The sequence below is a fragment of the Ostrea edulis genome, chromosome 10, assembly GCF_947568905.1.
Source record: "Ostrea edulis chromosome 10, xbOstEdul1.1, whole genome shotgun sequence".
NCBI classification, from domain to species: domain Eukaryota; kingdom Metazoa; phylum Mollusca; class Bivalvia; order Ostreida; family Ostreidae; genus Ostrea; species Ostrea edulis.
The window spans coordinates 10,717,943-10,745,834 of record NC_079173.1 but is presented as its reverse complement, the minus strand read 5'-3'; the positions used below and the strand labels follow the sequence as shown (position 1 = coordinate 10,745,834).

Here is a 27,892-nt window from a genome sequence, read left to right as displayed (position 1 = left end):
TAAATGTATAAGATATCTTCTATTTTTATAAGATATCTTGTTTAATATATAAAATATCAAGTATAAACTTTAAGGGCTATCTTATATAGTTTATAAGATATCTTATATATTTTATGAGATATCTTAAATAGGGGCGAATCCAGGAATTGCAATTAAGGGGGGTGGGGTGGAAACAACCTTTTGAGGCAGGAGGTCTGGGGGCTGTCTTGGGGCCCCTAGTGTGTCCAGGGCAAAGCCCTGGTGGGGGCCCCGGCAGAGGGCTAAGCCCCTGGAATCTCCTGGATTTTACAGATTTTATAGGGCTAGAAATATGTCTCCTATGCAGTCATTTTCACTATTTTCTGACATTTTTGATAAGGTGAAATTAATAAAATTACGCAAATTTTAAGGGTTTTTGGAAAAAATGTTAAGTTCTCCCAATAAAAGTAATTCAATGAATAAAAAGTTTTTGTCATTTATTTCTCCGAGAGTGGAAGAAAAACCGAAAAGATCAAATGCTAGACCCCCCCCCCCCTCACAAATTCCTGGATCCGCCTATGGAAGTGCACGACTAGATGTACGCTTCGACGTTATTTTGCACGACCTAGCTTCGCCATACATCTTTTGTACGACTTAGCAAACAGTTATGAACCGGAAGTTTGGTTTAGAGTGATTGCAGCACATGTCGTGGACCCTATTTACTAATGACATTTTAAAAGATTTTGAATGACATTCTAGAGGAATGCATTGAAAAAACGCAATAAGTGACACAATAGCGTCATACACAGTAACATCAGTGATACACTGCAGATTTATTGAAAGGAGACTCTCTGACGATACCAACGTGACCCGACTGAACTACCCGATACGCCGATAGTATACATAGTGGGCGATTCTCGGTAGGACAGTGTACATTGTAGGTATGGTTTTACAGTTATTCTTCCACTACTTTTAACTCCAATGATTTTCATGTGTACATTTAAATCATTTGGTAGTGAGAGCCTGAGAGGGGTGACAGCGTCCACATTAATCTCGGCGAGATTCGTCGAGGCTGGATATTTGGACTGATGCCTCTTACGAATCTCAGACCAATGTCACACAAAGTGATTCGTGAAATCTTGCCTGAACTTCCGCCGCTTATTGTATTTTCGCTTCGGATGCTGAGACGTGAAACTCGCCAATGTTTTGTGAAATAAAATTGATTAGAAAGCTCAGCGGCGATTGAGCGGAATTAAGCGGGGGCTTGGGGGCGGTAGCCCCCGATAAGTCAAGGTAATCATGGGAGTCTATTATATAGATTTTAAAGAAATTAAGCAAGGATGTTGGGTACAGCGCCCATTTTGGAAGTATCCGTGGGCTAAAATGTCGATTAAAGCGTTTTTAAGAGTTTTTTCCCGAATGTTGCACTTACTAGAATATTTTTCGTAAAGTAGGAAGAATCAATATCCTTTCTCAATTCCAGAAGAAATTCAATTTGCTTTCATCAATATCGGTGACAATAATATTCAGGAGATTTACGTAAGATAACGCACACGTCACAATATTCCTAAACAAGGGATTTTATCAATTTTGGAACACAAAATGTACGTCTTTTGGCATTCTGTCAGCCTTTTGAATTTAAAAAACTGTGTTTTTTAAACATCATTTTACACAAGGAATTCAATTTTGGGCTTAATTTGGGATTTTTTGCCGTTTTAACGATTTTATCGATCGCTCACGCAATCGCATATATATACTGAACCGCCTTTGGCGGCACATATTTTAGCGCCATATTTTGGGGACCGGTATACTAGAAGTGTTCCCTTCTATTTATATTAGTGTAAATCCCACAGTAAATAAAGTTGGCTATATTTGAAGCCGTTGCAAATGGCCACCATTTCATATAATTACCTTCTCAACACGGAAGAGTTCCTATTGTATATTTCATGATAGTTTGTACTACTATTGGAGATACAGAATTTACTGATTGACAATCACTTTTTACAAAGCATTTAAGCATAAAAATTAAAAGCAATAAAAAGAAAACTGTGTAATTTTTAGCCAGTCTATTTGAAGGTGTCCTAAACTATCAGACCTCTTCACTGTTGAGAAGGTAAATATGAAATGGTGGTCATTTGTGATGGCTTTTAGAATTGCCAAACTTTATTTACTGTGGGATTTACACTGTAGAGGTAAGAAATGCATGTTTAATTGTGATAGGAAGTTAATAGGATGTCTAAGGCAAAAAGTTGAAGCAGACAAGAAATTCAGTTTAACCCATTTTAATTTTTAATCGCACTAGTCTAAGCGGTCGAAGTTCAGGCAAGATTTCCATAATCACTTTGTGTGAGACTGGTCTGAGATTCGGAAGAGGCGTCAGTCTAAATATCCAGCCTTGATGAATCTCGCTGAGATTAGGTCTACATTAGCTGCAGAACTGCATGTAGATCTCTGAAAAAATATTGGGACGGATCAGAGAGCTACAGATCCACCCATTGTAAAAATCTTCGATTTACGGCACACAAAATCATGCACACAGTTTAGGCCTTATATTGCTATATGTTTGCATTGGCATGTCATAAATTTAGTATTAAAAAAATCCTAGTAACATATTTTCCTACTATACTTGTGTTAAAACATACCTTCAAATATTCATTAAATCTTCATCCGACCTGAAAACTCACAGCTTCAAACGATTTCATTTGAAGGTTTTTATAAGGGGTGAATCTGAAGCTCTCTGATCCGTCTCAATATTTTTTCAAAGAACTACAGTTCTGCAGCTAGGTTCATATTAGACCACAGGCACTTTATTACAATGTATTTATATATAGAAGGGGTAAGATTTTTCGATCTTTGGCTTTATTGAGTGAATTATTGACAGAAATTCAGGTGCCTGTGATTAGACTAATCTAATTAAAATAGGATGTTGGATCCGCTTGCATACTCGCATACATAACTATATTTGCGAGCGTGTCTAACATCTCATTTTAATTAGATTGACATTATACCAATTTCTAGGGAGTTGACTTGTACATATGTTTGTTGTGTATATTTAATATACATCATTTATACAATCTATCTTTGTTTTGCTTTTATCATTCACTATTATGAAAATGTATGTCCCCCGTACCAGTATCCAGTCGCCTCGGGCGAGCGGGCGAGCGTTAATTTTAATCCCTGCTCTATGTTTATATCGTTTGCCTGAACCGAAACTGATCACTCAATGTTTATATCTTGCCCAGCAAAATTATCTATTGGAATCTATCATGTATGGCTGGTTTTAATTTTGCTTTGAAGATTTCTTTCTGGACAATTGCATCAGAATTATGACAACAGTGGAAAGCTCGGAAACAGAAGGAGTTAAAGGAGTCTCTGAAATTGACAATGGGAAGGACAATGTAGTGGTAGAGACCGACAAAGGGACTGCTGAAGGACCCAATGCAACAGGTGTAATGGACAAGAGGGGAGACAACCAGACAAACAAAAAAGTGGAGAAACCAGGTTTTGCAAGGATCAAAGCTGAGTAAGAAGTTTATTATACATGGTGCTTCTCTATGACATGTCGGATTTAACAATACTCTGTTACACAAAATTTATATTGTAAGTCGGGAAATGCATCGAATGAAATGGAATGTTGAGGCAACTTTGAGAAACATATCAAAACTGTTGAAGATTAAGTGACAAGAAATGAAATATACAGCTGCAGTGATTTTCATCTGTTACAGTCAAAACATGGAATGGGCAGATGCTATTTCAGCGTGGATTGAAAAGATCTATCACCACACTATTTTTCAGCGTAGACTCCCTTGAAAACATATTAGGATTGAAATTCCAATTTCTAATTTGATTTTCAATCCACTTTGTTTTACACTTATTTATTGTATTAACATATTTATTGTATTAATGAATTATGTTCAACATCTGTTAAAATGTATTCCAAACCAAGGGAAATATTGTTAGTTCAATTTCAATCCATCTCGTTGACCTCAGTACAATGAGCGAGTAACAGCCCCACGAAAATTGCAGTTAGTGATTTCAAGCAACTTTTAGCTTCCACTTCAGGCACAAAATATTTACGTATGATCAACACTTTAAATCAGGAACTGCAATAAAAACCTTGAAGGGAGAGTATAGGATATATAATCTACTTAGAGAGTTTTATTCGATAGAAAGAACTTCTTTATCTTTATTTCTATTTCATTTTTTCTGGGTGCAATCTTCAAGCCTATGATAATTTTACCTGAAAGTCGAATGAGAAACACAGGCCTGTGGTTCGTGTGATTTGAATATCTTTACAAGCCTAGGCCCAGTTTTGCTGGCTATGGGTCTCTGGAGCAATGTTTATTTATCTTCAAAGACTGCCATATAATAGTAGATGAGCAAATATTTCATTAATTAAGTGAAATTAGTTGTTTTTAATGGTAGTATTCATTTGAATAGGAACATCACATATAAAATGGTGCACATTATGGCCCTCTCAACATAACGTGTAGGTGGCACAGCAGACATGCTATTGAAACCATGTTTTCAATGATTTTTTCAGTTATGTTCTTGTGAACCATAAACCAAAGTTGGTAACTGAGTATGTATCCCAGGAAACGAAAGATCAGCTGGACCAAGGGCAGAAACGTGAGTGAACAACACCATCTAAAACTAAAGTGATATCATATGTATTGGAAAAGTTTTTTGTAATATTCTCAAGGAGAGTAGCAGATTAACAACAGGGTTATGGTGTGCAGATTTTGTACAAACCATGTCATCTGCCTCTCAATCAGCAAAGGATGGGGGTACCATAATGAGCAAAAAAAAAGATTTGCTCAACAGGAAATTCTCTGATCATCTTGTCAGCTACTACATGTATGAGAAAATGATATTCAAACATAATTATATTATATGAAAGATGGGTGGTGTTGAATTTACCTTAAGGTTCTTGTAAATTATTTTGTATCTATAAGTATTATTAAAAATAATTTTAATGTTCGCAAGAACTATGTCTCTGACTCTCGCTGATGAATTTATATAAAGAAGCTAGATCACAAAAATGAAGCTTTGCGAAATAAAAGTGATGGTGTTCATTACTTCTGCTTAACATATATATTAATTAACCAAATGTTTGAACAAGATTCATCAGCCCCATCAAATTTCTACCCACTGATGGTCTTTAGGCTGTTATTACCGTATAGCGGGTTTTTTCCGCAGAGTGATAAATTTGGCTTATTTTACCGGTTAGATAGCTTTCCTCTAAAATTTCACTCGCCAAATATGCACCCAAATGCGATTTCAATATTTGCGAGAGAGATCAATCTTCCTTGTCTGTCATAATTTATTCCGCTGAAATTATTAGCATACCTTTGGGCAATCAGATTGCCAAATTTTAGACCTGCACAAAAAACCCGCCCAGGGTTTTATTCAGCATTTAGATGCTACTACCCATTTTATATTTAAGGGGAATTTTTGAGAACGCAGTCATGAGCTAGCTTCCAGGGGATGGTGGTGGGGACATCTATGGAATATAATATCCACATATTATTACAGCCATATAAATTGATTGATTACTCAATTTATCTATATTGTAAGTCTGAAAATTATAGAAAATGACTTAGAATATATAAAAGTGATTTTTGTTGAAAATTCTCATACAATTTGGTGAAGTTTCTACAACTGAAGGGGATTTTTTATCTGTGAAAGGGGATATTAATATCTATTTGTTGTCAAAGGGGAAAGGTACCTTTTACCGGTAGTAAAAACAACCTAGATAAATCTCTGCCGCCATACAGTATTATTGAACCCTGACCTGGTTCATGATGACATTCTTGTCGCTTGCATTAGATGAGTTGACTTGTTCACCTTACTTTATGTGATCTACTACCTCAATACAATCATATGCATATGTAATTTATATTTAAACAGGTAAACAGAGTGAAAATTTCAATGAAAAGCAATCTAAGAAAAAGATGAAGGTTAAAGGTCGAAATAAGCAACGTCCAGTGACCCACATAAAAGCCAAGGACAAGTTGTGCCCAACAATATTTCAGGAAAAAGAATGCAGTTTTGGAGAAAAATGCAAATTTTCTCATGATGTGAAAAGCTTCATGGAGGCCAAACCCAAAGACATAGGTCCTGACTGTTTTGTGTTTGAGTCCTTTGGGAAATGTCCTTTTGGGGTCGCGTGTCGTTATGGCAGTAAGCACATATCTGGGGAGAACACAAACATCGTCAATCAAGAGCTGTATGAAGAAAAGTCAAAGGTCGGTTTTTTGCTCACCTAAGCTGAAAGTTCAAGTGAGCTTTTCTGATTACCTGTTGTCCGTTGTCTGTCTGCCCGTCCGTTTGTAAACTTTTCACATTTTCAACTTCTTCTCCTGAACCACAGGGCCAATTTCAACTAAACTTGGCAAAAAGCATCCTTGGGTGACAGGCTTTCACGTTTTTTCAAATGAAGGACCGTGTCCCCTTCAAATGGGAGATAATCACAAAAGTGCAAAAATAGGGTGGGGTCATTTAAAAATCTTCTTCTCAAGAACCACTGGGCCAGAAGAGCTGAAATTAATTTGAAAGCTTCCTGACATAGTGCAGATTCAATTTTGATAAAACCATGGTCACAGGGGATAGGATGGGGCCACAATAGGGGATCAAATATTTATATACGGATATGTAGGGAAAATCTTTAAAAATCTTCTTAAGAACCACTGGGCCAGGAAAGTACAAATTTACATGAAAGCTTACTGACATAGTGCAAATTCAAGTTTGTAAAAATCATGGCCCCCCCTTGGGTAGGATGGGGCCACAATAGGGGATCAAATTTTTACATAGAAATTAACGGCAAAATCTTTAAAAATCCTCTTCTCAAGAACCACTGGACCATAAAAGTTTATATTTACAGGAAAACTTGATGACATAGTGCAGATTCAAGTTGTTGAAATCATGGCCCCTGGGGATAGGGTGGGGCCACAATAGGGGATCAAAGTTTTACATACAAATATATAGGGAAAATCTTTAAAAATCTTCTTCCCAACAACCGCTGGGCAAGAAAAGTTTACATTTACATGAAGGCATAGTGCAGATTGAAGTTTGTAAAAGTCATGGTCCCCGGGGGTACGTTGTGGCCATAATAAGGATCAAAGTTTTACATGCAAATATGTGGCCCATGGTTCTCTCCAGTCCTCTTATAGCAATTACAAATTGATTGTAATGATATGCCTATTATGATAAAATAGTTTTGCGGGTAAATTATTACAAGAGGATTCTGCTGTACTTTAAGAGCTGTATGTAAAGTCAAATATCATTATTGGAATTTATAAGTGAGAATCACAGGTCTTTTGGATATGACCTTAAAAATGGAGGCCGTGTGCCGTGGCAGGCATTGGCACGATAAAGAACCCTCGCTGCTATGGCTCTGAGCGGTAAGCGTAGGTCTAAATTTGTGGTACTTCACCTACAGCTGGGGATGTCTCAATGTGAGTGAAAAAATCTCGATGAGACATAAAAACAAATAAACAAACACAATCATATAGTCATACACACATCACACAGACACATAATGACATGGATTATTTTTGCTTTCTAGGTAAAAACAGTTTTAAATGCCTTGTCCAAAGACCTTCAGGTCACACTTTGGAAGAAGCGATACAACTTTGAGAAAGCCAATGAGATCGTTAAACGGGTGCAGAAAATGGCTCAGGAGAAACACGACACATTCTCCAAAATGTGTGTCGCTAAGCAGGAGAGTAAGGATGCACAGTCAGACACACCCCAGGGAACGCCAGGTAGTGGACCGGTATAGCTGTCAATTTGTGTGAAAAATTGTGTACTATTTCAAGTCATCTTCAGACAAAATGTGCCATGATTTTACCTTTCTTCATTGAACACCAATTTTCTTTTTTTTTTTTTTTTTTTTTTTTTGCGGTTGAAACAAATCGCAAAATGAAATGATCAATAATCAGTAGTACATATTATACGAGAAAAGAATCTTAGAATAAACGGTAATTAACGGTTCCTAAGGTATCAACAAATTGTCCCCTGTGTAAGTTTTACGAAAAATGATGAAACTGTACTGTATTTCCTGTTTCCGTTAATTTTAGAACACCTGACAGCACCTTTAGTTCATATTGAATCTGATCTGAAGGTCAACGAGGCCTCAGGATATTAAACACTGTTACGTAGATTTATTCTACGCGAGTATGACAGTTGATCAAGAGTTTTTTGCATGTATTTTAAGAATGTAATTAAAAAAATGAATACAAGTAATTTTAATTTGTAAGTGGTGCTTTATGTTAAATTATGTGAAAATAAATTCCTCACGTATATTTAAGAATCTACAGTTTTTAGATACCTATTATTTTCTGTCTGTATTTGCTATACATTTAATGACTTCACTGATAGCATATCTGAGGAGTATATCATTCTGTGCCTCTCATTATGGTGATATACATGTACTAAATGCAATCTTCAATTTACTGACAAAGCTGTGGTTATTTATGTGTGGGGGAAATTTACACTAGTTATGTGGTCACATGATGAGAGCGCCAATTTCTCCCACATGTATAGTTATTTATCAACATTTGATATAATATTATACTTAATCAGTAACCGCATATGTTCCCCCATGTGTAATGTTGAACATGTAAAAACGCATGCTTAACCCCCAGTGTAAATAACTACTTTTACAGTACTTGATTCAAATACACATTCTGTATTTTCTTGTATTCACAGAGATCATGAATGAATCTGAAAGTGAAATCAAACTTAGACCTCAGGAGACCAGAAAGGTATGTGTGTACTGTAACCATGGTAATCAGCCTCTGTTTGATATTTTATACTTACAAATGTGGTCATTTTAAATGAAGACCCCAATATATACCTTAAGCCTGATATTATGTACTGTTGTTAATTTTGAAAAGTCAATTTTGTGGTGCTATCAAATTCGCAGTAATTTCATTTCAGAGACACTTGTAACATGCAATTTGATTGGTTCATTTGACTTTCTCAACATTCTTTATATTGTGTAATCAAAGTTGCCATGAAGTGCGCCATTTAAAGGCTTAATGCATTTGACTTTTCCATTTCTATTTTGTTGCCATGGCTATATTGACTTTTTCTTTATAATTGCCGGTACATGTATTTATCAAGCTACATCAAATTCACTTTTGTGAATTAAATAATAAGGAGTGAAAGTAATTTCTACTTTGGGATTTATGATGCGTACACTGTCCCAACTTACTGTACTTTCTATCATATGAAATAAGTTGAAAAAGCTTTCATTTCTTAAACAAGAACTACGTATGATGATGATTGTGTTTGCCCACCAAAACTGAGTCATGCTTTTGTTTCAAAATTAACTGTATTTTGTGCAAGAATCTCAATGCACCTCAGTTTTTCCCCGTTTGATCAAAATAATTGTAGAACCAGAATTATGACATTGTAAAGGTGATGTTTTGTGTTGCCATTTTTAGTATTTTGACATAAAATTACATGTTTATGCTCCCGTAATTGGAGATTTGGGGAGGGGGGGGGGGGGGGGCATATAGTTTTTGGTCTGCCGGTCTGTTGATCTGTATGAACTTTAACTTTGGCCATAACTTTTAAGAAAAGGGTGATAGGACTAAATCCAGGCCTGTATTAGACAGGGTCTCTTTTATGAAATATATGGTTGAAGATACAGTCTTTCCCTGGTCACGGTAGCTCAATGGTAGAGTGTAACCGGGAGGTCGTGAGTTCGAGCCCTGTTCGTGTCATGGCCGCATCAAACCTAAGACGTAAACATGGGTAGTGATTGCTCCTTCACCAAACGCTCGATATTTAGAAGTGAGAATCACAAGTCTTTCCGATATGACCTTAAAAATAGAGGCCTTGTGTTGTGGCAGGCATTGGCATGTTAAAGAACCCTCACTGCTACGGCTGTAAGCGCTAAGCATAGGTCTAAATTTATGGTACATTACCTACAGCGGGTGATGTCTCAATATGCTGAGTGAAAAATTCTTGACTGGACATAAAACAAACGAACGAAAAACAACCCCAAAGCTTTGAAATTTTTAGACTAAGTTCTTAACAGAGGTCCAGATATGCAGCTTGATGTTTAGTCCTTTTTTTAGTAAAAATTAATACATAGAGAAAATGTTTAGCATGCTTTGATTAGTAAAAACAGGGTCATTGTGAGAGTCTTCAAAAGTTTTGGTGCACAAAAGCAATATTGGTAAACACTGAACTGTGTGTACATTACGCTATGATTTTTATTTTTCAGATTGATTTCAGCACAAAGAACTACTTGGCTCCCATTATGCAATGATTTTTATTTTTCAGATTGATTTCAGCACTAAGAACTACTTGGCTCCCATTATGCAATGATTTTTATTTTTCAGATTGATTTCAGCACTAAGAACTACTTGGCCCCCTTGACCACTGTAAGTGTTTTTGGTCCTTTTCTGTAAGATTCTGTATTTTATGGGGTTCTGCTGCGGTTATAATTAATTTCAATAAACCCATTCACGTCAAAAAAGACATAGCTGCATCAAGAGTTTGATGAGGTTTTTGTTTATTTTATGTCATGTGTAATGTCTATACATCTCCTAAAGAAGGACTATACCTTGTAGATTTTACTTGTAGAATAAAATTCCTCAGTGTTGGAAGATGTTGAAGAATACCCCCCCCCCCCCTTGAGATATTGTTGAAGAGTAACCCCTTAGTTTTGAGATATTGTTGAAGAATGGCCCCCCTCAGTTTTGAGATATTGTTGAAGAATGGCCCCCCTCAGTTTTGAGATATTGTTGAAGAATGGCCCCCCTCAGTTTTGAGATATTGTTGAAGAATACCCCCCCCCCTCTCAGTTTTGAGATATTGTTGAAGAATGCCCCCCCCCCCCCTTCTCAGTTTTGAGATATTGTTGAAGAATGCCCCCCCCCTCTCAGTTTTGAGATATTGTTGGAAAATCTCTCTACTTCTGGGATTCTTCAACAAATTCCTCTAATGTGGTTGATATTTCTTGAATGATGCTTAATATGTATATAGAGGAAATCTAGGACCATTTTGATGAAATATTTTTGGAAGACTTAAAGATATATTTTATTTTTTCTCCATAAAATTATTGATTTAAGATGTCTTGAAATTTTGATAAAACTTTCTTCTCAAAATAATACAGTCCTTGTACTTGATTTTCATATATTTTCAAATTCAATTCTGCTTTAACTCTCATGATCTGCTCATCAGCAGTGAAAATTAACATACTGCAGAATCAATAATTTTAGTTGTGGTTTAACTCGGGTGACCTAATGTCATTGGTCTTCGTCCATCATCATGCGTTGTTTGTTAACAATTTTACATTAATTTAATAGCTTCTTGAAATCTACAAGGCCAATTGTTACACATACTATATACTGTAAACGTATTATATTTGGCGTGTACGATATTTGGCGGAAATCATTTTTTCAACAAGTTAGCGTAGATTTGATTTAGAGCATTCCTGAATTACTTTAAACATCTAGATTTACGGATGGCATTTAGCGATGTACTTGATTTAGCGGAAGCTGCGTTCCGCCAAAGGCGCTAAATAGAATACACAGCCAAATGTAATACATTTACAGTATGTGAAGCTTCTCTGGTATAAGAGGTACATGTATGTAAAATGTGAAATTTATGATCTTATCTCCCTCAGGACCTCATGGGTGGGGCCAAAGTTGCAAAAAAACCAACAAAAATTTAGAAAATCTTTTTCTCTACTTCTGCAGCAGAAATCCCCTTTAATCTTATGTATTGTGACAATTATTTTTGTACATAATGATTATGACAATATCCATGGCCTTGATGGTCAGTTCAATTTTGACTTGGGGGGGGGGGTAACTTGGCCATATACGCTGTACACAAAAGACTAGAGAATGAGGCTTAATGCAGATATGAGACTCCCTGACAGATCTTTGTATGGGCTATGGTATTGAGGTGACCGTTAAGGCCTGTAGGCCTCTTGTTTTTGTGGAATGGACGTACCCTGAAGTTTGAATCCTCCCACAAACAAGAAAAACTTTTTGAAGTATCTCGTTGTGGGAGTCAGCTAGATTCAAGTTCTCTAAGAGGATGTTTATTTCCCAAAGTTAAGTCGAGGTACATGTAAATCGGCTCTCTCAAGGGGAAATGGAATATTTCTGACTTCCACAATGGTAACCTCAAACCAATTTATAACAATAATACAAACAGCAAACTCAGAATAAAACTGGAAATTAATACAAACAGCAAACTCAAAATAAAACTGGAAATCAATACAAACAGCAAACTCAGAATAAAATTGGGCCCCACTGACCGTGATTGTTGTTGTTTGCTAACATAAACTGGTTCTCCTTGATTGATGCTCCCAGTATACGGTCAATAACAGAGATCAGTATTTAACTAATGATGGAATTCCTTATTCATGATTCCATTCAGAATGCATCAGAACATCTCATAAGATAAAAAAAAGAGTTGCTAGATGTTCCGAGTAGGTGTGTATTATTTCGTCAAACTCACACAGTTTTACGAAGTTATCAGTCATTTTACGATGATTTTCAGGGAATCGGCAAAATATATCAGTTTACTTTTATATAGTGAAAAATCAGTAAAGGTAGGACGATAAAGAATAACGACTCGCTTCAAGCAAAAGATCTAATCCCCACCAACATGCTAATATCTCTCTCAAACTATGAAAATTTTACACCACAAAATTTAATCATTTCACTGTAATGAATGGCCTGGAATCCTTTATACATGTATGCAGTAGACCCTCTTCCATGTGAGGTTTGCAAAAACAAATTATTTTTAATCTCTGTTTCTTTTGACTTTGTAAAGGTTGGTAATCTCCCTTTCCGAAGGATCTGCAAGGCATATGGAGCAGACATTACATGTAGTGAAATGGCAATGTCCTTGAACCTTCTTCAAGGTCAAGCCTCTGAATGGGCTTTATTGAAGAGACACGAGAGTGAGGATTTGTTTGGGGTTCAGGTAATTTATAATATTATTGTTATGTACTGTGTGTAGTTATTGTTTTATATTACTATTGTTATGTACTGTGTGTAGGTATTGTTTTATAATATTATTGTTATGTACTGTGTGTAGGTATTGTTTTATAATACTATTGTTATGTACTGTGTGTAGGTATTGTTTTATAATATTGTTATGTACTGTGTGTAGGTATTGTTTTATAATATTGTTATGTACTGTGTGTAGGTATTGTTTTATAATGTTATTGTTATGTACTGTGTGTAGGTATTGTTTTATAATACTATTGTTATGTACTGTGTGTAGGTATTGTTTTATAATATTATTGTTATGTACTGTGTGTAGGTATTGTTTTATAATATTATTGTTATGTACTGTGTGTAGGTATTGTTTTATACTACTATTGTTATGTACTGTGTGTAGGTATTGTTTTATAATATTATTGTTATGTGTGTAGGTATTGTTTTATAATATTATTGTTATGTACTGTGTGTAGGTATTGTTTTATTATAGTACTATTGTTATGTACTGTGTGTAGTTATTGTTTTATAATACTATTGTTATGTACTGTGTGTAGGTATTGTTTTATAATACTATTGTTATGTACTGTGTGTAGTTATTGTTTTATAATACTATTGTTATGTACTGTGTGTAGTTATTGTTTTATAGTACTATTGTTATGTACTGTGTGTAGGTAGTGTTTTATAATACTATTGTTATGTACTGTGTGTAGGTATTGTTTTATTATAGTACTATTGTTATGTACTGTGTGTAGGTATTGTTTTATAGTATTATTGTTATGTACTGTGTGTAGTTATTGTTTTATAATACTTTTGTTATGTGTGTAGGTATTGTTTTATAATATTATTGTTATGTACTGTGTGTAGGTATTGTTTTATAATACTATTGTTATGTGTGTAGGTATTGTTTTATAATAATATTGTTATGTACTGTGTGTAGGTAGTGTTTTATAATACTATTGTTATGTACTGTGTGTAGGTATTGTTTTATAATATTATTGTTATGTACTGTGTGTAGGTATTGTTTTATAATACTATTGTTATGTACTGTGTGTAGGTAGTGTTTTATAATACTATTGTTATGTACTGTGTGTAGGTATTGTTTTATAATACTATTGTTATGTACTGTGTGTAGGTATTGTTTTATAATACTATTGTTATGTACTGTGTGTAGGTATTGTTTTATAATACTGTTATGTACTGTGTGTAGGTATTGTTTTATAATACTGTTATGTACTGTGTGTAGGTATTGTTTTATAATATTATTGTTATGTACTGTGTGTAGGTATTGTTTTATAATACTATTGTTATTCACTGTGTGTAGGTATTGTTTTATAATACTATTATTATGTACTGTGTGTAGGTATTGTTTTATAATATTATTGTTATGTACTGTGTGTAGGTATTGTTTTATAATATTATTGTTATGTACTGTGTGTAGGTATTGTTTTATAATACTATTGTTATGTACTGTGTGTAGGTATTGTTTTATAATACTATTGTTATGTACTGTGTGTAGGTATTGTTTTATACTACTATTGTTATGTACTGTGTGTAGGTATTGTTTTATAATATTATTGTTATGTGTGTAGGTATTGTTTTATAATATTATTGTTATGTACTGTGTGTAGGTATTGTTTTATAATATTATTGTTATGTGTGTAGGTATTGTTTTATAATACTATTGTTATGTACTGTGTGTAGGTATTGTTTTATACTACTATTGTTATGTACTGTGTGTAGGTATTGTTTTATAATACTATTGTTATGTGTGTAGTTATTGTTTTATAATACTATTGTTATGTACTGTGTGTAGTTATTGTTTTATAATACTATTATTATGTACTGTGTGTAGGTATTGTTTTATAATATTATTGTTATGTACTGTGTGTAGGTATTGTTTTATAATACTATTGTTATGTACTGTGTGTAGGTATTGTTTTATAATACTATTGTTATGTACTGTGTGTAGGTATTGTTTTATAATACTATTTTTATGTACTGTGTGTAGGTATTGTTTTATACTATTGTTATGTACTGTGTGTAGTTATTGTTTTATATTACTATTGTTATGTACTGTGTGTAGGTATTGTTTTATAATACTATTGTTATGTGTGTAGGTATTGTTTTATAATATTATTGTTATGTACTGTGTGTAGGTAGTGTTTTATAATACTATTGTTATGTGTGTAGGTATTGTTTTATAATATTGTTATGTACTGTGTGTAGGTATTGTTTTATAATACTATTGTTATGTACTGTGTGTAGGTAGTGTTTTATAATACTATTGTTATGTACTGTGTGTAGGTATTGTTTTATAATATTGTTATGTACTGTGTGTAGGTATTGTTTCAAGCTTATTCAAATTGGAGCACAATCAAGAATTGAAGCACTATGTGATGTAATCATGTTTGAGGGCTTCTTATATGACAGGGCTCGAAATTGTCATAAGTCCAAGACCAGGGGTTGATTGATTGATTGTATATTATTTATCAGCTCTCTCTCTCGAGAATATTTCACTCATATGGAGAAGACACTATTGCCGGTTAAGGGCTGTAATATTTAGGCCTATGCCCGGTGCTTACAGCCATTGAGCAGGGAGGGATCTTTATCGTGCCACACTTGCTGTGACATGGGGCCTCGGTTTTTGCAGTCTCATCTAAAGGACACCTTGTTAGACAAGATCCCTCCCTGCTCAAAGTGTTTAGATGATAGTCTGAAATTATTTAATTTCCTTGGACTTTTAATGAAGAAAAGGTGGTTTGATAGAGTAGATAATCTCTCTTGTCTATACAGATTTGTGGTGGTTGGTACAGTAAATAGTCTCTCTTGTTTATACAGATTTGTGGTGGATGGGCAGACACACTGACAAAGTGCTCACAGCTGATAAATGAAAATGTGGAGCTGGATTTCCTGGATCTGAACTGTGGCTGTCCGATTGATTTAGTGTATAAAAAGGTATTATGTGTGTGTATCATAGTATATATAGTAGATATGTATAGATTTTCCACATTATTTGAACAGCAGTCTCAAGCTCCATATTAGATTGCTGTATTGCGTATCAGATTGCCATATTGTGTATCAGATTGCCGTATCACGTATCAGATTGCTGTATCATGTATCAGATTGCCGTATCACGTATTAGATTGTCGTGTCAAAATGTACGTCAAGCCAGAAGTTTTATTAGCTCACCTGAGCTTTTCTGATCACCCGTAGTATGCCGTCCGTCCGACTGTGAACTTTTAACATTTTTGACTTCTTCTCAAAAACCACTGGGCCAATTTCAACCAAAGTTGGCACAAAGCATCCTTAGGTTAAGGGAATTCTAAATTGTTAAAATAAAGGGCCAGGCCACCTTCCAAGGGGAGATAATCAAGAAAAGGTAAAAATAGAGTAGGGTCATTAAAAAATCTTCTTCTCAAGAACCACTGGGCCAGAAAAGCTGAGATTTACATGGAAGCTTCCTGACATAATGCAGATTCAAGTTTGTTCAAATCATGGGCTCCGGGGGTTGGATGGGGCCACAATAGGGGATCAAAGTTTTACATACAAATATATAGGAAAAATCTTCTCAAGAACCACTGAGCCAGAAAAGCTGAGATTTACATGAAAGCTTCCTGACATAATGTAGATTCAGGTTTGTTCAAATCATGGCCCCCGGGGTTTGGATGGGGCCACAATAGGGGATCAAAGTTTTACATACAAATATATAAGGAAAATCTTTAAAAATCTTCTCAAGAACCACTGAGCCAGAAAACCTGATATTTACATGAAAGTTTTCTGACATATTTCACATTTCAGTTTGTTAAAATCATGGCCCCCAGGGGAGGATGGGGTCACAAGGGGCGGGGGTATCAAAGTTTTGCACACAAATATATAGGGAAAATCTTTGAATATGAGCCAAGTGATTCAGGTGAGCGATGTGGCCCTTGGGCCTCTTGTTAGCTCTTCTGAGGCGAAGGCTCAAAGAGCTAATCATATGGCCATATGTCTGGCGTGCGGTGTGCGTCAACTTTTTGGAAAAAGGGCTATATCTCAAGAACCCCTTCGCCAATTTTTGTCAAATTTGTCACAGGGTATCCTTGGCCCAAGGGCTTTCATTTGTACTAAAACTAGGGTTGTGACCCTTTAACAAGGGGAGATAATTAGGAAAATGCAAACAAAAGTAGTGGTTGGTAAAAAATCTTCTTCTCAGTGTGCCGACCAAAAAGTAGGTCACTGGCCTTCTTTTGGAATTTGATGGTTATATTATAAATACTATTTGACTTGTCAAAACCTTGTTAATTGATGAATCTTGGTTAGTGAGAATTTTTGTCTGTTCTACAATGTATCATAAGAGCGATTCTAGGTCCAAGGCCTCTTGTTATATATATGCTCCGAATGAATGTGTGTTTATGAATTTAATTCATCTCTTTTTTCGAAAAAGGACTTCCATGTCTAAATATTTACATTTCTAATGTTTTTTCTTTTGATATTGTTACAAATTGTAATGACAGCCATTTCCTCATAAACGAATTGCAGTTGTGAACAGTGCGCGTATGAATCTCTATAAATACATTAATTACTATTTTAACGGCTGGGAATTATAAAGGAAATGAACATAGTTTTTGCATTTTTTATTTAAAATAGAATGTGAATATAAAGAATAGATTTAATATTTGAAAAATTAATATGTTTGGGTATGAACTGCAGCACTTCACGACAACATACTTCTCATGAAGTGCAAAAATGAAATTTATTTCTTAAAAAAGCTATTGCTTCTAACTATTGTAAAACAGGAAACACGTGTACAGTTTAAAGGCATTGGATTTCCTGTTGAAGTGTCCACATATGCTCTGTATTAAAATGGTACTTGAAAAAGTTGTATAATAAGTATATAAAAATTAGATAAGTACATAGTAAAATCTGTAGCATACCTTTTATGTCATACCAGTAGTGGGGTCTTTATTAAGTGGTACTCTACAGTAAGTCATAATGGCTGACTTCCTTTTACAAAATTTGTCTATTCCTTTCAGAATTCATTGCCTAGCTAAGTGTAAGCTCAGTAAGTTAACACATCTGCTGAACTGTAGATTATAGGTTCGAATCTGGCAGGGTTTTTAAAAAAAAAAATCATATTGCCTTCCATTAAAACTGCATTTTATGACTAAATATAGTAAATTTAAAAATTTTCACTTTCAAAATATTGTTGGACATATCCTCCATTTTTCATCCACATCAGATTTCTCTGGTGTAGCATACCTCCTTAATCAAATAAAGAATCTTGATGATGTATGTTGTTTTTACGAGTGCTGTTCAAGAGGAAGTAATATGTTTTGTTTTTGTTATCTTAAGGATATTGTTGTTATAGAGTATCAAATGAAATAAACATTTTTAGTAGAAAAAAATTATGGAATTTCTTATTTCATAGGGGGAGGGCTGTGCTCTGATTGGCCGACTTAACAAGTTTGAGCAGATCATCACAGGGATGAAATCTGTATTGGATGTTCCATTGACTGTAAAAATGAGGACTGGAATATTTGACAACAAGAACATTGCTCACAATGTCATACCCAAACTGAGAGATTGGGGCGTCTCCTTGGTAACGGTCAGTATCATTTCTGAATTAGTGTTTTATCATCACAAACATGATTTGTTTTTCATCACATGTATGACTTTTTTCTCAATGAATGATTTGTTTTTCCTTAATGTAAGAATGATTTGTTTTAAAACATGGCTGTTTTGTGCAATACACAATGTCCAAGACCTCAGTTCATCTATCAAGGTGATATTCATTTATGTCAGCGTGTGATATTATTTTTGTAACAGGAAGGGAAAAAATGCAATGAACCCGTGCCCCCTGAATCTCCAGTCAGGTGCTCTATCAATTGAGCTATCTGGCCACTGTCTAACCGCTTCCAAGGGTTGGTCTATGTCACCAAATGTAAGAAGAAGGGAGAAAATACAATGAACCAGACCGGAATCCAAATCCCCCCCCCCCCCCAATCGTCTTTAGTCAGGTGCTCTACCAACTGAGCTATCTCATTGCATGCGAGAGTTGAACAAAGGGAAACAACTCTGTCAACTCAAAAATGGTGTGTGAAATGTTAACTGTGAAAACTGACTTTTGCAGTTGCATGGAAGGTCACGTGAGCAGCGTTATACTCGCCTCGCTGACTGGGATTACATAAATCAGTGTGCAGAAGCTGGAAAACCAATGCCAGTGTTTGGTAAGGTCTTTTTTACAGTGTAAAGCAAAATCAGTCATAATACAGTGTGTTTTAAAACAAACATGACTGAGAGCTTTTTGTATTTTGGGTATTTTAAATCTAAAGATTTCAGTATGATTGAATGTATTACAGAAAGAGTTTGTCATACATTACAGGTATTTTTAATAATAACAATGATTATTTTATTCAAACCATAGTTTCAAAAAACAAGGATTGAGTCAAGATAGATTAGAGGGGGGAGGGGGGGGGGCAGATTTCCGTGCACTCTAAAAACATAAGGAAAATTTGTTAGGGCTCCGCCATATGACAGGTGCCCTATAGTAATCTGTCCAAAGCGTTCCATTTTGTCCCGTGCAAACCGTTCACCGTTCCGTGCAAACCATAACAAAAGAAAAAACCTACTAGTGCGGATCTGGTTTTAATCTTTACAAAAGCTCACCCATACGGTAGTTGTTCTAGATTGTCACCTAAGGCTGAGTAAATGTGTTTGATTGTTTTTCAATGCAGACATAGATGTAAACTTTTAATAGAACTTACAATGATGTACTAGTGTGATACATGTATTGTTTATGCATTGTGAGCTCTATATGATATCAACAACAAAATTCTTTCCCAAAGACGTTCTGGACAGGCAAACACACCAATGCCTGTATGGCATGCTATTTTTCCGTCATACTCGTGCTTTCACACAGAATGAACGATCATTTCCTTGTAATTGTAAATTGTTCTTAAGATTGTAACCTATCAAAATATTTGAAAAAAATCTTAAGGGCAGTCCAGCTTTGAAGGACTTCAAAGCCACAATTCATGTCAAAATTGGTGCTTCAATGGGGAAAATGTTGTTGGGCGAACTTCAAGGTTAATACGCAATTTCCGAGTTGCCCAATAGTTCTTTCCCTCTGTAGAACTCTTACGAACAGTGAGACGCAAAACATACTATCGTCCACATGCGGTGGGTACAAATGCTTAACGCTGCCTTCATATATTGCCTAAAGGCCGATTATCAGACATCATGCAACCACCCTAACTGCTACAATATTAGTAAGTTTATTAGTATCAAATAATAAAATAGTTCAAACAAAAATCGATAATCACCATTTTTCTTTGATTAAAATATCACTCGTGCAGAAGAGGAAATAACAAATAATTTCATATTTAATTTAATGGCCTAATTCAATCAAATATTATTCTCCTTATGGTCTGTTTAATGTATACCAACGGCTGATATCAACAAAATATACACTTTCATTACTTTCATCCGTATTTACATAGCTAGTCTATAGTATATGTATACGTCTTGTACCCACCCAAGCGTTCAACAGAACACTGAACGTACCTCTATCACAGAAGAGCTGATATCTCAGAAGTTGCGTATTTCAACATTGTAGATACAGAATAATCTGTCTAAACCAGCTATGTGTGGTTCCAAAGAAATTGGCCGGTTTGCACAGAGTCCGGAGTGCAGAATGTTGACAAGAATGAGAGTTGCTTCCCTTGTATTCACTGTCTATGCATACATGTGTAATGATTGCTAACGTTTTAATATATCACAAAAGAATTCAAATTGTAAAAATATAAATGTCAGTGTTTTATTGTCGTGCTCATTTGAAAAAGTTTCAATTTTTATTAAACAGTTTAAAATCTGGGAATTATTCGCGCAATTTTCTGTTGGTAAATTGTCGATTTCGTCTACATCATCGCCGTTATTAAGTGCTACATTATGTACGTTCGTCAAGTTTGTGTTGTGTTCGTTTAAAATTTGTCTTTCCCAGCTTTCATTGTAAATGTATCGCTTTCAACTAGTTGTCTCAATTTGTGAAACGGAAACTGATGTAATGCCGAGTGATCGACCGGACATAGCGAGTTGTGCTAACTAACTGCATATCATCACTGTCTGACTCACCGGAGAGCTCCGAGAAGTTCACGAAGGGAAACCCTGCTTTTGGAAAACATAACGGGATTGTTTTCGATTTTGTTTCAATCCAAGAATGTATCGAATTCATCGATTAATTGAACTTTGTCTTTTAATGTCAGTTCTCGTCTCTGTCGTTAGGGGGAGGGGGCCATTACCTCGTGCGTGGTGCTGTCATAATTGAAAAGTGCACCCCATAAAAATCAGGTTTTATTTTAAACTGATCGCGACTCATCGCCAGTTGCACTCTTTTACTTACCTGTGGCTTCCCTTGAGACACCCTTTGTGTACACTGCATGTGATCGACCGAATACCGACAGGTTGGTCATCATGGGGTGGCTGGTTTAAATGTGATAATTAGAGCTAATTACAAGCAGTTGGGTTCTTGTGTACACCGAATACAATTGACCGCAACAATTAGGGTGGTGTATCATCGAGAGGCCGGTTTACACAGGATAATTAAAGTTAATTGATAGCAGTTGGGACTGTGTAAGCCGGCCGATATACAGAATACGCAGTATCCGGAGTACAGGGAATTATTAATAAAGGATTTGTTAAAGAAATGTTAGGAACTATATTTTATGGCCGGAATTGACAGAGCGCCGGAGTACTCAGAGGCCGGTTTGGACAAATTATACTGTAATAAATTATAGGTTGGAAAATTCATATCTATATATGACAGTAAATAACTAAAGAAACTTGATATAACAAATTGAATGTGATTTTTTTTCTGGTCACCCCTATAGGTCTTTTCTGTACACTGAAATGGTCCTTGAACTGTAATGCTAAGATTAGCAGAGAAAGACCGCTTTCGATTTTCAGATTTTCTGTATGTTAGCACTTTCTATGACACACAATATTTTAAATTTTTCATCCGTCCATCCATTCATCCATCAGGCACCATTAAGGGGCCCTTTCCAACTTGTTAGTTTTCTAGTTATAACAAGATTGCTATGCATAGCCATATGTCCCCACCGTCGCAAAAAAGGTCAAAGTGCAAAAGTCCCATAACTCCTGTAGCAGCATTTTCTATTTCTAATGAGCAATGACTATGCCAGCAATGTTTCTTGTGATTTCCTAGGAATCTCTAAATATTTGATGAGGAATATAGATATATTCTATAATAGGTATTAATAAAATTGTCATACATATTATATATCAATGTTATGTACCAGGAATTTTGCTGAAATTTTGTTCATTGGAAATTTTTCTCTGCCATTGAATTACACTTTACGTTGTCATATTACTGGAATGAAATATGTAGAATAAATCTAGCGCATATCTGTTACATGCTTTTAAAAAAGATTTACGGTGATATTACAGACTAGTGGCAAGATTTTACTTGCAATCTTATAAACTTGAGTACAAAACAAAGCCTTGATCATGACGAGGCCTTTATAACATGCCGGTATACATAAAGCATTATACGAGCGCTGCGAGAAATTCATCGTAGTTGTAAAAGCATTGGAGAGAATTATTATATGTGTCGGGTCCAGTTTCCACTAATCTCTCTTCTTTGTTAGGTAATGGTGATATTCTTTCCTATGAAGATCTTGATCGTCATCTCCAAAATACCAAGGTCGCGGGATGTATGATGGCTAGGTATGTATGTTTGTTTTCCCAGCGTATTCACATTAAAACATTAAAAGGGGCGTGCACACAATTTGAGCTGAAAATTTTCAAATTTAAGAGAGATACAGAGCTCACAATTCTTTGTTATGTAAACAAGGCCCATGCCATGTTTTTGTTTACATAGGTTAAATGTACTTGTCTAGCAAAAGTTTCATTTAGAGCAGATTTTTTTCAATAATTTACAAGTTAATTCTGAACACAATTAATTAGTTTCTAGTGTTTGATACTCCTCATTTTGTTTTAAACATGCTCTTTTTTATCAAGTAATCTATATGTAAACAAATACAGAGTTGAAGTCAAGCATTTTGGAGGAGTTTTGAAGTTTAGAGATGTAGGATTGACACCAGAAAGAATAAGCAGTGCATTGGTAAAATGCTCTAGGTCATGGTCTGAATTTTACATGGCGACAGCTTGACTGGGATGGTCTCAAAATAAGAGAAACAAGTCTGAAGGAACGTAATACTGTGTACAATCAATTAAGGAGGGATGCTACACCAGAGGAATTCAATATGGGTGAAAAGTGGAGGATATGTACAGGTGTACAACAACATTTTGAAAGTGAAAACTCTCAAATTTACTTTGTTTAGTCAAAAAAATGTAGTTTTAGTAGAAAGCAATCTGAAAAAGATTTAAAACCCTGCTGGACTCAAACTCACGATCTATAGTTCAACAGTGAATGTACTAACCTACAATTTACTGAGCTAGGCAATGGTATTTGAAATGAATTGACAAGTATTGCTGATATTTGTATTTTCATTCATGTTTTAAAAGGAAGTTGGCCATTATGATGATGTAGAGTACCTCCTTAATCACGGAAAGAGTTGCTTTTGCAGTTCATACTGTGTACAGAGTTATTTTCGCCCCGTGTTATTTTCACCTTTCTACACTTGCAGACAGTTTCGCCCCATTTTTGCCCAGACATGTAGTTCTGTTAAATGAGAGAAAAGAGAGAAAACAGTTTCTCCCAGTTTTACTTTCGCCCACTGACGATGAAGGTGAAAGGGGCAAAAATAAAATGGGAAAGGGGCAAAAATAAAATGGGAGTCAAGGGATGATGGTAACAGTAATTAGTAATTGATAAATGTCACTCAGCAAAGTACCGAGATATATATTTTCTTGTTGACTTTAGAGGTGCTTTGATAAAGCCGTGGATCTTCACAGAACTCAAAGAGAGGCGACACTGGGATATCTCCGCCTCCGAAAGGTTTGACATGCTGAAACGGTTTGCCAATAATGGTCTGGAACATTGGGGGAGTGATACCCAGGGTGTGGAAACCACCAGGCGGTTCCTCATGGAGTGGCTCTCATTCTTATACAGGTGAGGTCAAGGTCATATTCAGTGAACTTTGTCTTAGAAATAGACAACAGCAGATCTGTTGACTGACCCCTGGGTCAAGGGCTGCTGGTCAACATTTTTTTATCTATTGACAAAAATCCATCTGTTGACTGATTGCCCTTCTTATTAGCTAACATGAGCTGAAAGCGCAAGTGAACTATTCTGATTACTTTTTGTCCAGCGTCAGTCTGTCCATCTATATGTCCGTTAACTTTAACATTTTCTACTTCTTCTCCAGAACACTGAACTAATTTCAGGCTAACTTGCAACAAATCAGATTAAAAGTGTTTTGGTCAACAAATGATGGCAGAAGATAAAATAGCCCCTGTCTACCATCAAATGATGGCAGAAGATGAAATACCCCCTGTCTACCATCAAATGATGGCAGAGGATGAAATACCCCCTGTCTACCATCAAATGATGGCAGAGAATGAAATACCCCCTGTCTACCATCAAATGATGGCAGAGGATGAAATACCCCCTGTATACCATCAGATTGCCTGAAATGGTGTGAAACTAGTCATAAAATGGTAAAATTAGTCAATGCTTTCAAATCCTGAAGATTTCACAAGCATTCTCCCATTTTTCGAGGTCAAGCCTTAACACATATAGTTTCGTTTGATTTTGTAGTATATGATTGTATCATTGTTGCAGTAAATATCTCCTGGGTACTTTTGTTGATTACAGATATATACCGGTGGGGCTGCTGGAACAGGTCCCCCAAAAGATCAATGAGCGACCTCCCTACTATGTCGGACGGAATGATCTGGAGACTCTGATGTCCAGTCCTAGCTGTGGTGATTGGGTCAAACTCAGGTCAGATCATCTCGTGTCCATTGTGATTTGGTATTTCAAATTTTTGTCCAGTATTTTACATATGTACAGTGAAACTTCTCCAAACTGGCCTCTCAGGAAACCAGTTCATCTTAAATATTGGCAGAATTTTAAAGTCCATGGCAGCAGAAATCTTTTAACATTTCCTGTCAAATAAATTCTCGCAAAACTGGCCACCCCTGAAAATTAGACACCTCCCACTTTTTAGCTCACCTGAGCTGAAAGCTCAAGTGAGTTTTTCTGATCGCCTGTTGTCCGTCGTCTGTCCGTCTGTCTGTAAACTTTTTACATTTTCAACTTCTTCTCCAGAACCACTGGGCCAATTTCAACCAAACTTGGCCAAAAACATCCTTGGGTGAAGGGCTTTCAAGTTTGTTCAAATGAAGGGCCATATCCCTTTCAAAGGGGAGATAATCACAAAAATGCAAAAATAGGGTGGGATCATTCTCAAGAACCACTGAGCCAGAAAAGCTGAAATTTACATGAAATCTTCCTGACATAGTGCAGATTCAAGTTTGTGCAAATCATGGCCCCCGGGGGTTGGATGGGGCCACAATAGGGGATCAAAGTTTTGCATACAAATATATAGGAAAAATCTTTAAAAATCTTCGACTCAAGAACCACTGGACCAGTAAAGCTGAAAGAACAAGGTACGGTTGTATACATTAAAAGGCCCAAAAATTTTCTCTCTATAAAATGTGTCTGGAATTAACCTTAATCAGCATTTTAAGGAAGTAAAATATATGCCATACTACTATGTCAACAAAATCAGAATCATATTTCTAAATGGATAGCATTATGACATCATGAATAAGACATTTCCCGCCTTTTTCTCAAAATAAGCCTGAAAACTGTCAAATGTCATACAAATTATTGCTCAGGAAAAGATATGCGCATTTGTCGAGCAAAATGAAAATGATATATATTGTGTATTATTTTGAGATGAAAAATATGCTTCAATATGAATTTGCTCGACACATGCGCTGTATGTTTTCTGAAAGGAAAACCACCTGAATTTGTGGATATTTTCATTGAAAATGGCATTTTTGCAATTTTATGCCAACTTCAAGCTCTCGTCATATGACACAAATCATTTTGCTGATCAAACTGAGCAAATTTTGGGTTTGCTAATCTATTCCTTAATTGAATACCAGGATTTGAGCTCCAAGTGAAATCATCAATATTTTGGACCAAATGACTTTAGTAACTGTACCTACTTCTTTACTTGAAAGCTTCCTGATGTAGTGCAGATTCAAGTTTGCTAAAATCATGGCCCCCAGGGGTAGGATGGGGCCACAAGGGGGATCAAAGTTTTGCATACAAATATATTGTAAAAATCTTTAAAAATCTTCTTCTCAAGAACCACTGAGCCAGAAAAGCTGAGATTTACACGAAAGCTTCATGACATAGTGCAGATTCAAGTTTGTTAAAATCATGGCCCCCGTGGGTTGGATGGCGCCACAATAGGGATCAAAGTTTTACATGCGAATATACATGTATAGGAAAAATCTTTAAATATGAGCCAAGGTGACTCAGGTGAGCGATGTGGCCCATGGGCCTCTTGTTAAAAATCTCAGGTAACAGACAAGTGTAATTTCTCCCCATAACACTGCAGTGGCCACATTTTAAAACAAGAAAAACTTGGCCAGAGGGGTGATCAAGGTCTGAGATGTGAAGTTAATCAGATAGACCTGAGGATATACATGTGTATGTACCTCACGAGATGTATATGTTTTGTTCCAGTGAGATGCTACTTGGCCCAGTTCCTGATGGATTTTCCTTTCTTCCCAAACATAAGGCCAATGCTTACAAGTGATATTCATGTGGTCATACTGGCAGGTCATGAGAATGTTTTTGTTTACAAGTGAAAATCAATAAAACTCTATAAATTCATCCTTTGAATTCATTTAGGTTTTTTTTAAACTTCATTGGGATGAGGTATGGTAAATCACATGATAAGACAAAAAGGAAGATTTTATCATGTACCATTCCTCTTCGTATTCCAGTGAATTAAAAAAAACAACTCAACAACCAACAAATGGTTATTTATGAATTATTTGAGAATAATACACCTACCACTGGTGTTTACCATGACGATGGAAGCAGCGACCAGCAGAAACAGTTTGCCAATTTTGTGTAGGTTTGGTCTAGATTGGCAGAGGCTGGAACAGATATGCTGTTGAGAGACATTTGTAGTTAAAGATCGAATTGAATATTGCCATCAGTGACAGCATGTTTGTACTGAATGTGCATTTGAGATGACCAGTTGGAAGTAAATTTAAAGGAGAGCTCAATTTTCAACAGTTTTCAGAATTTCGAACAAGATGCAGACTCGTGTTTTACAACTTGGCCTTGACCCTATGGGACTTTTTACATATCTGTACTTGCAAATGAATAAAATTTGCCAGTTAATTCGGAAATGTTTGCTCCAGAGATACTGCTTACACATTTAATATTGTTTCATTTATGGGGTGAAGTCCGTATAAAGCTTTAACTGAATTTTACTGGATTTAATTTAGTAAATTATCGTAAAATTAAAAACCTTTCATTTTTTATATTAAAACTACGGTTTACCCTGAAATAGTAAAATAGAGTAAAGTGGTGGACATGCTTTGTCGGATCTGTTGCCATCGGCCTAAGGCTTTGGGCAACAGATTTGTTCTCGGGGTTAAACAAAACAGATGTTGTCTTTGGACCCAGTCAATAACTGTGCATTGTTATATACCTTCATTTTTTTGCCTATATAAAAGTAATACGATTTAGAACCAACATTTTAACTGTTAAATCAACTCTCACACTCGAGATCTATTGACCGGTCAACAGTACAGTTTACGAACTGTTGACTGTGCAATAGTCTGCCTTATTTCCATTGGCTATGCAAGTCGTGATTCTCGGTCTGTTGCTTTGTTTACACAATGGCAAGGTTCAGTGATTTAACTGATGATGAAATACAGAATTTATTAAATGAAACGCTAAGCAGGAATACGAAAAATGTAATGATTGATTATTGATTCGGATATTGGATATGTTTTCT

General features: G+C 35.6%; 1 protein-coding gene across 3 annotated transcripts; it reads left to right on the top strand.

Annotated features, from left to right (window-relative positions):
* On the top strand, nt 1–26,751 carry LOC125666790 (tRNA-dihydrouridine(47) synthase [NAD(P)(+)]-like). Of its 3 annotated transcripts, none has more exons than XM_056151908.1 (15): nt 1–878; nt 3,256–3,481; nt 4,502–4,587; nt 5,869–6,206; nt 7,526–7,724; nt 8,671–8,726; nt 10,317–10,358; nt 12,766–12,918; nt 15,777–15,893; nt 18,346–18,522; nt 19,048–19,144; nt 22,580–22,658; nt 23,818–24,006; nt 24,712–24,840; nt 26,602–26,751. In XM_056151908.1, the coding sequence occupies exons 2-15, from the start codon at nt 3,285–3,287 to the stop codon at nt 26,672–26,674; spliced, it is 1,932 nt and encodes a 643-aa protein (XP_056007883.1). In that variant the 5' UTR covers nt 1–878; nt 3,256–3,284; the 3' UTR covers nt 26,675–26,751. The 3 variants fall into 3 exon arrangements, with proteins under 3 accessions (XP_056007883.1, XP_056007882.1, XP_056007881.1); XM_056151907.1 differs by having other exon boundaries at nt 1–895; XM_056151906.1 differs by having other exon boundaries at nt 1–899.
* Nucleotides 26,752–27,892: the final 1,141 nt, after the last annotated feature.